The 11277-nt window shown below is 50.2% G+C and overlaps 5 protein-coding genes across 5 annotated transcripts; all 5 read left to right on the forward strand.

Annotated features, from left to right (window-relative positions):
- Positions 1 to 416: 416 nt before the first annotated feature.
- Positions 417 to 719, forward strand: TEOVI_000403000 (Archaic translocase of outer membrane 11 kDa subunit; the record flags this gene model as incomplete). The annotated part of the gene is made up of 1 exon (XM_067226847.1): positions 417 to 719. The coding sequence occupies one exon, from the start codon at positions 417 to 419 to the stop codon at positions 717 to 719; it is 303 nt and encodes a 100-aa protein (XP_067082948.1).
- A 1082-nt stretch (positions 720 to 1801) lies between these two features.
- TEOVI_000403100 (DNA mismatch repair protein MSH2, putative) lies at positions 1802 to 4657 on the forward strand (the record flags this gene model as incomplete). The annotated part of the gene is made up of 1 exon (XM_067226848.1): positions 1802 to 4657. One exon carries the CDS (start codon positions 1802 to 1804, stop codon positions 4655 to 4657), a length of 2856 nt encoding a protein of 951 aa, XP_067082949.1.
- Positions 4658 to 6127: 1470 nt separating this feature from the next.
- On the forward strand, positions 6128 to 7024 carry TEOVI_000403200 (uncharacterized protein; the record flags this gene model as incomplete). The annotated part of the gene is made up of 1 exon (XM_067226849.1): positions 6128 to 7024. The coding sequence occupies one exon, from the start codon at positions 6128 to 6130 to the stop codon at positions 7022 to 7024; it is 897 nt and encodes a 298-aa protein (XP_067082950.1).
- Positions 7025 to 7638: 614 nt separating this feature from the next.
- Positions 7639 to 8655, forward strand: TEOVI_000403300 (uncharacterized protein; the record flags this gene model as incomplete). The annotated part of the gene is made up of 1 exon (XM_067226850.1): positions 7639 to 8655. One exon carries the CDS (start codon positions 7639 to 7641, stop codon positions 8653 to 8655), a length of 1017 nt encoding a protein of 338 aa, XP_067082951.1.
- A 592-nt stretch (positions 8656 to 9247) lies between these two features.
- On the forward strand, positions 9248 to 10990 carry TEOVI_000403400 (putative WD40 repeat protein; the record flags this gene model as incomplete). The annotated part of the gene is made up of 1 exon (XM_067226851.1): positions 9248 to 10990. One exon carries the CDS (start codon positions 9248 to 9250, stop codon positions 10988 to 10990), a length of 1743 nt encoding a protein of 580 aa, XP_067082952.1.
- Positions 10991 to 11277: the final 287 nt, after the last annotated feature.

The following is an 11277-nucleotide window of genomic DNA, read 5'->3' on the forward strand; positions in this document are numbered from 1 at the left end:
ACCGTTGCTATTCTTCTGAGCATCCCACTAAAAGATTTGGAAGCGGCATTGGCTGAGCTATTTTTTCACAGAGGTTATTTATTTTTTGATTAGTTCATTAGGTCCTTTATTATTATTACTTTCTTTTTAATCGCCTTGGAAGGGGGGAAAGTCATGCTGCATGGGGAACCAACGCACACAATTCTGCACATGTGTGGAGCAGCACCTCATCAATCTCGAATGCAGCCACTAACCCCTATTTATACTTTTTCTGCTTTCTCATCGTCAACTCCGCACTCTCAACGCTCAGTCCAACACATGCAAATATGTGTCTATGGGTTGGTTGGATACAGTTTCTGCCCTTTGTAACAATCTTCTTCCTTGTGTGCTTGTGTAACAGACTACCTTCTCGTTAGTGTAACAAGTCCTCTGCAGTGATGATGTTCGGTCGCCCCGCCGTCCCCCAGGCAACCTGGGAAGAGAAGTATTTTTATCAAAAACTTCACCATCTTTTCGACCATGCTGCTGATTGGTTCGTAACGAAGGTTAACTGGTGGATGCCGTCTATCGGTGCCGGGATGGTGCTCAGTCTCTTTGTATTGAGTGGCCCCAACGCCATCGCCGAAGGAGCGTCCGTCTTGATCCCAACGTTGTCACCAGTTGTACGCGCGCCGCCATTTGGATTGCAAATGCCTGAGCGTGAAGGGGGGCCGCAGGAGGAGGACGAAGAGGAATTCTAGAGCCGTTTGTCGTAGGGCTTGGCGGCGTAGAAAAAGTGAACGTCGGTTAACATGCAACTGAGAAGGCGGACGATTTGGCAACGCAAGAAGGTAAGAAAACATTTCGTATCTCAGCATGTCTAACGGAGCAAGATGCAAAGCTAAGTGGGGAAATGGTGAATGAACGACTGTAATTGCCTCTGAGGACTCAGGAGCCTTTACGCATGCTTGTCACGCCTGTTGTTATTGTTGGATTTTTTCTGTTTTGGTCCCAACAGGAGCGCTTTTTGCCCTGATCCATTATAGCTTCTTCTCATAAACGAGCCCGTTGTAGGCAAGTTGTGTCAGTTATGTGGAGGGTGTAACCCATTTTCTGAGCGTAAGGTTCAACTAACTTTAAAAGACTTAACGAAAAGGGGAGGGAAGCTTCTATGCGTGCGTATATGTAACATATGTACGAACATGCACAAAAACTGGTCACCCTGTTAAAAGCAATATGAGAGCTTTGTCGCTATTCAAATGCTTCTACCCTTTTTTTCCACCCTTCAGTTGTGTTTTCATGGGCTAAAGGTAAATATTGACGAACATCACGGGGGCACATGATACTTTAAATAGCAGCGAGTCCAGGAGAAAACAGCGCCTCCTCTGATGACGCTGCACAGATGTGGAATGAGGGAATCTTCGATGTTCTTGTTGCCACCTCCACTGTCCGCACCAGGGCGCCGTGGAGTTCTTAACGTTTTGCTCGCAATTTGGTGGATATTTAGGAGGCCTGCCATGAGGGAAATAGTGCATCGTGGAGGTCATCAGATAACGGCACTGTTTATCAGTGTTGAACTACCGTCGACACGATGTCGGTCTGATGCATGCGATGCCGAACAGCGGGAAGGCAGCTACAGGCAAAGGTAGTGGATGAAACGCTTCTCTGCCGAGTCCTTTCTTCTGTGCCGAAGTGCTTGAGCGAGGCTAGGTCAACACTGTGCTCTTCTCCACGTCTACCTCAACGTTAGGCGTTACTGTTTCCCTTCCTTTCAAACCCTTTTCACTGGTTCTATCTCTTTATCCCAACGGATGTGTAGTCAGCAACAACTGTAAAAAGTATTATGAGTGACGACCGCGACCCGGCGGTGGTGCAGGCCTTTAATGGTGCCGGTGGCGATGATACTTCCTGCTTGCGGTTGTTCTCGCGTGCATCGGCTGGCTGTTTTATTCTAGGCAGCTGGGCTTCACTCGTGGCGCGTGAATATGTCAAGTCCACTGCCGTTCTGAAGAACTGGAGCGGAGTGGATGCCGTCGCCGTTAATGACAGCATCACCCGCGAAGTCATACGTGACTGCCTGCTTCGACGCGGTGTTTCTGTTGAACAATACGACCGACAGACGAGCGGCGGCAGATATGTTTGCATGCGGCGCGGCTCCCCTGGGCACATTGCAGACTTCGAAGCAATGCTCTTTGCCTTCGAAGACGCAGAGATACAACTCATGGCAATTGGGAGTGTGGTTATTGACGATAAAGCAAATAGGGTTAATGGCCCAGGTGGACAGCACGTCCGGGTGGGTTACGCAGCGCTCAATACAACACTACGGACACTTACGTACGCGGAATATCATGACACACCACAGTTAACAAACCTTGATGTGCTTATGGCGCAGTGTAACCTGAAGCAGCTGCTGTACTCTAACACTGACTTTTCGATGAATAATACGGGTGAGAAGGCTGCAGACTCTGACGAAAGTAGGGAACAGAGTGATTTGTTACGAGCACTCAAGCAGCTCTGTGAACGAGCGAACATTACGCTCCAAGAGCGTGGACAAAGTAATCTACCTCATGGAAAGCAGAAGTCCAGGGCCACGAAGCGTAACAGCACTGGCCCGAATGGAGAGCTACTTAGCACGCTCGAAGGGATTCTTCGCGTGCCGGAAGATAGACATGGTTTAAATAGCTTCCCTCTTGCTTCCAGGGCTTTGGAAAGCCTTCTAGAATCCGCCATAGATCCATTCGATTCCACTAATCAACATACATTTTACCTTAAGCATGTTGTCCCTTCTACGTTCATGAAGATGGATGCGGCAGCCATCGAGGCGCTGCATATAATCCACCGAAAGCCAGAGGCACGAGGATCGATGCCAACGTCTATTTACTCGTGGTTGAACCGCTGTACTACGGGTATGGGGTCGCGACTGATGCAGCAGTGGCTACTCCAACCGTTGCGGAGCATCGAAGATATAAATCAACGGCTCTCGCTTGTACAGATAATGGTGGAGAGTCCAATCCTAAGGGATGCGCTGATCACGCAGGTACTGCGGCGCTGCACTGACATGGACAGGTTGAACCGAAAGTTGCAACGCCGCACAGTGGCTCTCAAGGACCTGCAATCTATTCTTGTCTTCGCTAATACTGTACCCCTAGCGGTCGATGTGCTGCGAACATATCACGGCGGGCACGACAGCAGCTTACTTTTGAAGGGATACGTGACACCTCTGGAAGACATTAGCGAGCATCTTTCAAATCTGCGCACGTTGATAAATGCAACCGTTGACTTGTCAGATGAGAATACCGTGCGTATTAACCCTGAATTTGACGATGACCTCAGCTTCCTGGAGCGGCAGCGTCAGAATCTTGTGAAGGCGATTGAAAAAGAAAACCACCGTGTGCTGAAACAGTGCGGATGGACTGAAAAACAAATGAAGTGTGAATATCACGCTAGTTACGGTTATGTCTTTCGCGTTCCTCGGAAAGATGACCACCAGGTGCGCACGAGCAAAGAGTTCATAACGGTAAGCACAGCAAAGGATGGCGTACGGTTCGTATCCGGGCAATTATCATCGCTGAGCGAGCAGTATAAGGGCATTACTGAGGACTACAAGACACGTCAGCAGGTCCTCAAAAAAAAGCTCGTTGATACTGTAGCTACATACCTCCCGGTCCTTGATGATGCGAAAGAGCTACTTGCAGCATTGGATGTGTTCGCGGCGTGGGCACTCGTAGTGAAGGATTCGTCGCGGCCGATGGTGCGTCCCACCGTGAGGGCACCACAGAGTGAGGAGGTGAAAGGAAACGTTGACAACAACAGCAATGGTGCTATTTTGACCATTGTGAACGCCCGACACCCCCTTGTTGAACTGCGGCAGCCCGCCTTCACACCGAATACTGTACAACTTACCAACGAGGCCAATGCCCTTATAATAACTGGGCCAAATATGGGAGGTAAGTCAACTTTCATGAGGAGCATTGGTGTTTGTGTCGCACTCGCCCAAGCTGGGTGCTTTGTTCCCGCGGATTCAGCGGATATTGTTGTCCGTGACGCGATCATGTGCCGTGTTGGCGCGACAGACCACCTTGCGCAAGGAGTTTCTACCTTCATGGTGGAAATGCTCGAGTCCGCGGCTATGCTCAACTCCGCCACCCAACAGACTCTGGCCATTGTAGATGAACTGGGCCGGGGGACGTCAACGTACGATGGATTCGGTCTTGCCTGGGCCATTGCACAGGAGGTGGCAGTCAACGCAAAGTCTGCACTTCTCTTTTCAACTCATTTCCACGAAATGACACAACTTGCGGCCCGACATACAAACGTGCGGAACGTTCATTTCGGCGCTGATGTGGATACTGCCGCTCGGACCTTACGTTTCTCTTACCAACTTCAACCAGGGCCATGCGGGCGCAGCTACGGATTGTACGTGGCGCAACTCGCGCACATTCCCGACGACGTGCTCGATTCCGCGCGGCAGAAGGCTGTGGAGTTGGAGGATTTCGGGGGAGACGAAACCAAGAACCGCGCTCAGGCGCTCTTTTCCACCGCCACGCCGGAGGTTGTGCAACGGGTGACGGAGTATGCAAAGCGCATCCGCGAGTTGGAAAGTGGGGAGGGCGACGGTGACTCGAGGGAGGCTGCCCGTCGGCGGTTGTGCAGCGAGATTAAGGAAGATGCATTGTTGTCGTCATTGGTGGAGGTGTGAGAAGGTAGAAGGACTTAAAGCGGGAGTCAGAGAAATTTGTTGTTGGGTTTTTCTTTTAAAGCTGCTTTATCATTATTTTTCTATTTTTTCTTTTTTTTTCTGTTGTCGTTGTTTTGGGCTTTCCCGCCCCCCCAGTCCCTTTCTCTCTTGATATACCCCTCATCGCATTTGACTTCACCAGCCTTTCGCATTGGATTGGCACGTTAATTTCCTTTCGCACCCGCGTACGACTCACATGATTTGGTGTGCCAGTGTGCTGAAAGAAATGTCACGGCTGAGTCCGAAGGGGGCCGATTGGTCGTTAGTAATAGTTCCTTTTTATTATTCTTTTGCTATCCTTACTTCAGTACCTCGTAGAATCTAAGGGGGAATGAGGAGGGGGGATGAAAATAACTGAAGAACCAAAGGGGGAGCTACAAACGCAAACGGGAAGTTTCTAAAAAGGATGTAGAGAGACCAGGGTGCCAAATAACATGGATACTCAGCTGGCGGCTGAGGACCTGTACAGGGACAACAGTGGGGGCATTTTTTTTTTTTTGAAAAAAAATTGTGGCTATGAAGAATTCTGGATTTGGGACTGGAATAAATTGATTTTGCTGCTATTTTTCTATTCTCTTATTTACCCCCTTTTTTTCCTCCTAAACCTTTCCTTTTCTCAGCCGGTTGATGTAATCTTCAAAGAAAGTAGCGATCTTGTGGCGTATGACCGCCCCTCACTGGCTTTCATTCCTCTGTATCGCACCGCGAAGTGTAAATGTGGAGGAGCGGATGTGCTGGAACGGCTTAGGTGCTTTGAGGAACACATTTCGAACGATGGATAAATCCCAGTCATGGAGTGTCAAAAGCGTCCTAGTTTGTCGTTCAGCTACCGGAAGCGCTTCCCATCCCTCCGGTAGTCCGGTGCTCGTGTGTTTTGCCGTTTGAAAAGCAATTCGTCTCTCTGGAGCTCTACAGGAGACTCTTTCTTACCACTCGCATAATACAGAACCGAGCGGTCGAGACTAATTGCAGGAGGAGTGCACTGTAGTCTGCTTCATTTGTGTCATGTGCCAAGTGAAGAATAACTTCCTACTTTGCACCTGTAGAATGTTTTCTTTTCCCCGCCCCTTCTCGGGAACCCGTGTTTTCCACCTAAAGTCTCGCTCGTGCCGGTACATGAATGTACATTTTTTCGTTCATATCCATACATGCCCCCTACGGACGAGGCGCGGACCTTTTTAACAGCGGCATGGCTCCCTTTATCCCTTTATGCTCCCCAACTTACAGTCTTCTTTTGGGTATTTTTTCTTACTCTACACCCTTGGCATCTCTTTTTTTTTTTTTGCTGACCGTGATCGTCCCCCAGCAGCCTCCATCATTGCTTGGTCAACTTGCAAAAACGACGCCAAAGTAAGGTTACGCTGGCAAGTGAAGGGGAGAGGGGAGGTAAGGTAGAGCGTAGGCCGCGCAATTTCAGCCCTCCACACTACGATGAAGGAGCGGAGAAGTGTCTCGCAATCAAGGACATCCCGCACAGGACAATTGCGGAACGGAGGGTTCCGGGAGTCACGGTTTCGGGTAGCGCTCATGTCGAGGTGTGCGAGGCCGAGTAGCAGCGGGACGTCGCACATGTTTGCGCCATCTTCCCTGCCATCGGTGGGGCAACCGTCATACGAAAGTGGTGTGTCTTCGATGCCTAATATATCCTTCCCAACGTGCAATGACGGAGCATTAAGCCCAGGGGATTCAATGTATCCACCATCACTTCCCCAGAGGGCGAAAAACAAGCGCACAGGCCAAAAAGACAAACAAAAGAGACAGAGCACATTAGGATCGGTGGACTCTGAAGAGGAAAAAAGATCCTTTTTGGCGTCAGCTGCTGCGTTCAGGAGACACCGTCGTTACAACAACCCCTTTACAGCTTATTGCTTGGCCTCCGATCCCTATGATCGCCCACGTGAGATCGAAAGACAGCGTCAGTTTATGAGCTGCTACAAACGTATCGCCTGCCGGTTTGTTGCTGGAGGTAAGAACGCACTGGACAAACCCACTCGGTATATGTTGGGAGATTGCGTCGCCAGGCTCTATAAGGCGGTTGCCGCAGATTGGCCGGAAGCAGATCCCATGGTCGTTTCCAGTGCGGAGGACCTAATTGTTGTTTTCATGAATTTAGACGCTGTCCGTAATCCAGTGACGGCACTGCGTTATATGAACGCGCTACTGAAGAGATGTGACGTTGTGCGGGCATTTGACTTAAAAAAAGTGCCAGAGGGATGGGACGTAGTTACTGAAGACGGTCATTTGATGTACACATTTAGACCTCCATGGGTGGGGGAACGACGATTTCTTCCAGATCAGGTGGCGGTGAAAAAGTCGCGCGGAAGATAACAAATAGGAATATTTGTCTGCTCATTCGACACCATTTCCTCACCTATGAATGCACAAAAATCGAGGGCGCGACAACGAATCGAATGGAAAAATGCTTCAACCATGAAACGATCCCGCTTATCCTTTCCCCACCACGTCATCAGCCCTCAACGGGACTTGCAATTTTGTGGGGGCATTCCATGCAGTTTAATTGATGGACCAAGCAGCGCGCTCGCCCCGTGACACTGTTATCAACACTGCGACATGGATTTCGTCTGCCTTCGACATCCCAGTTTGTGCGGTTGTTTCTAATGTTCTCCTCTCCCAATCAACAGCCAACCGTGCTTCACCCATCGTTTTTGCTGTTCCATGTTTGTGTATACGCTGAAGGGAGAAGTTGACAATGTGCGGTAACGTATCAACATCTTTCCCCACTCCACCCTCTTCCATTCGCCCTGCATTGCAACTCTTTGCTGAATAAGCGTGTCGCAAGCGCCAAATGTTACCTAAACACCCACTTGCACATGCACATACTTTACAACCAGTGTTCCTGCTTGCCTCTATACGTATGTCTGCTGCTACGTCTACACTTATTATTATTATTTTTGCCCAATTTTTCATAGGCGGCGGAGGTTATGAACCCCGAAGCGCCGCCGTTCTTCCCAACTTTTGCACTGGCGCATTCACATAGGCGGGTCTACAGCCGCGCGGAGCTGAAGCGCATTGAACTCTCCGTGGTTGAAAGCATCCGACGCGCCCCTCGGACTGGTGTGCCGTCGGCATCGGCCCTCCCGGTGGATTTCGCCGCCCTCTTCGCACGCCTTCCGCACGCCCACGAGGTACTCGATGTTGAGCATGTGGCGAAACTAGTGGAGGATGGCCGGGAGCCCGTTGATGGAACGCGTGCTTTAATTGAAGGGAACCGGCAACCCCTCTGCCCCGAGTGTGCCAACGGGCCCGAAGCATGTGAAGAGGTTCGTGGTATCGTCGCCGGGGCTGTGCGTCGGGCAGCTTCGAACCGCCTCAGCGCAGTGCTTCTGCAGTCTGGAAACGTCGTGTGGGGGCTAATCCAACTTACTCTTGTGTTTGAGGCCAAGCAGAGCTCACTGCGGCTGCGAGTATTAGCCGAGCGTCACCCCAACATTGTGTCCCTCATTCGCGAATACCTGTGCGGAGAGGGTTACCACCTCCCACTGCCTAAGATTACGGAACATAAGCAGTGGCAGGAGCTAAACAGCATACTTAAGTTTGACTGGATTCGAGATAATCGCACACGCGTTTTCACAGAGATATCCAGGCGGTGGAAACAACGGCACACACAGTTTGAGCAGTTTGTGCACTTCTTTGGGTATCGTGATGCTAAGCCACAGCACCAGGTGAAGAACATGCTCACCAACTGCGCAAAGCCCGTATTTATCTCAATACTATCAGGGGACATAGTTGCAGTGGTGCTTCTAGCCCGATTGGAATTTTTTGTTCCTCCGGACTATTACTGGGACATCTTCCCGTACTTTGCCGAGACACTTCTAAAGAAGGGTAGTGATGGTAAAACGTACGCGGTGATGCGACACCTTTGCCAACACTTCCACGAGAGACAGCAGTCACTCAGAAAAGATGTTTATAACCCGATTGAACCGCCACGTAGGAGGTGATCTGTGGCACGTGGAACGGTGTTGCGGCACCGATCGCGGGACAACTTGCGATCTCGCTTACGTCCGTTACATGTTTATGTTCTCCCCTGTTCACTCAACTGAATTTTTTTTTCTTCGAGGAAGTGCTTCTGCCGTCTGAGGTAAAGGAGGAAGCAAGTGGTCTCTCCTTAACTGTGCTCAGGACGGTGAGAAAGCGAGCAGAAGAGTGTGGCTGTGGAGGTCTACGCTGCAGTTGGGGTGGAGGGGTATAGCGGCGAGGAGAGGAATATTACACCACGAAATATTTCTTTGAGTATATCAAGCAGTGTAGTGCAACTGCGTACGTGTGCACGTTGGATCGTTATCGGTTGAGCAACGACACCCAACTGCCTAATTCGTTCACATGTTATTGCGCTGTTCGCGCAGGCCCCAGCTGAACCCCCTCTGTATCCCCCTCCCTTTGTTAACATTTCCTTTACTGCTGTGATTATTAATCAACCTGCTTGCTCCTTCATTCTGCGCACACTCATGTCTTTGTGATGGACAACTACATACACAATTAGGGTGGAAAGGAAATTTTTTCAATAGTTAGGTTTGGCGAGCAGTGAAGGTAATGAGACATTGGGCGCAGGCAGAATATGATTCAACAGCTTCAGAATTCCGGTCCAAAAGGCATGCGCAACTTTGCAGCGGTACTCCACTTCAGAAATTGTCGACCAACAACCCACGGATGATGAGTCGGTCGCCAGTGGAAGACGAAACCCCACCGGTGCGTTTATCAAGACACATACCGCAGCGTGAAGGGATGGACATGGTGGTATCTGCGTACAACCTAACAACATCGCCAACTCCACCCCTTGTGCTCAGCCCAGGAGTGGGTGCCAGCGGAGTGTTGTCACTTCCTCATTCTGCTGGAGCTTCGTTTTCCAGCCACTTCTCCGAGTCCATTGTGTCAGATGACTCGTCGTACGTGACTTCCATGTACAACGAAGTGCTCGCCGAACAGCTGAGCAGCGAAAGCACGCAAAAGCAACGCAAAATTGGTGGTGAGGTGTTGGGCTTTAACAACGCAGACTCACTTCGTAGTCTTGTGGCCCCGAACTTGGCGAGCAGTGGCGGGGGGCGTACAATCTCTGGCTCCGTCAGCCCAACAGAGGATGATGGTCCCAAACACTGCGAGTATTCTGCGAACACAAACTCAACTAGAACGGCTGTCGCCCCATTGTTCGCTCATGCACCGACTGGAAGAGCAATGCTGCTGAAAAAGATAAAACCCGGCAAGGCTCCGACGCAGCGGGTGATGTTTACCACTCCCGAGCGTACGCTGGACGCTCCGGAATTTCCTTCAGATGTATCGCAGCTGCTGCATTGGGGTACCAATAACAAGCTCATCATAGGGCTGAAAAACGGTCTTCACGGATGGGATGCCGAAACCGCGAAGGCTTCCCAAATTGTTTGCCTAGAGGAGCATGCGACAATTCGTGCGGTGCATTGGCTGGATGGGTGCACCTGTGTCGCGCTTGCGCTTGACGAAGGACCTGTTGCCATTTATGATTGTCACCAAGTGGGTTTTCTTCGTACGTTACAGACGTGTCTCTCCGGCAAAGCGCGGCCATCGTACATTGCAGCGAACGGCCCGCTGCTCTCCGTTGGGTTAAATTCTGGGACCGGTGGGGTGTACGTATTTGACCTACGAACCAAAAATGCACTGATATCAGTTTACGAGGGCCATGCTAACGGCGTTGCATCCTTGAACTATTGCACCAAAGAACCTTTTTATTTAGCCGCTGGGTACGCAAATGGTGCGGTGCGTGTCTGGGATGCACGACGCGCGAACTGTCCCCGATATGTCTTTGACAGTGTCCACAGCGGGCCCGTAACAGCCATACACTGGGACCCCGACAAGCGTAGCAAGATGTACACGGGTGGCCAGGATGGCATGATGTGTTATGTCGACACAAATGCACCAACCACAAATGTTCCTTCGGCGCCGAGGACCGAAGATGAAGGGTTCACAGGTGGTTGCCACTTTATCACACGGGCAATAAACACTATGCACCCCATAAGCGGAATTGTGGCTCCACCAGATGTTGGTGAGCTGGCAACCACCCACCGCGGGAAGGGCCAAATTCAGCTGCGCCAAAGTAGTAACCTTCACTTAATTGGAGCTCTTGGTTCGCCCAACACTAGTTCAGACATTACGTGTCCAACCATCGCACCTGATATGCAAAGAATATGTACGGCACAAGACGAGCTGCTAAAGTTTTGGCGCGTATTTTGGCCGGGTGTGTCCCCTCAGCGTGCAGAATGCTCTACACCCCCGCCAGTCTCGCTCCTTGAAGACGAGTTGCGGTAGCAAAGGTTCTTATTTTTAGTGTAATTTACTTGTATCGTAAGCACAAACAATCTGCAGGAGAGCAATTAGCAATGCTACCACGCTATTCGTTTGTCGCAATTGAGCAGAAATCCTGTCATTTCTCCCCCCCCCCCTTCTTTAGTATCTTCCATCTCGTTTATTGTACACTTTATTCGGTTAATATATCAATGCTAGTGTGCGTGTACACAACCATTTATGTATTTTACACGTTAACACAAAACATACATATATATAACTCGACAACGAAATACAAAAAAAGCAGGTAA

The sequence above is a fragment of the Trypanosoma equiperdum genome, assembly GCF_001457755.1.
Source record: "Trypanosoma equiperdum strain OVI genome assembly, contig: ctg_858, whole genome shotgun sequence".
NCBI lineage: Eukaryota > Euglenozoa > Kinetoplastea > Trypanosomatida > Trypanosomatidae > Trypanosoma > Trypanosoma equiperdum.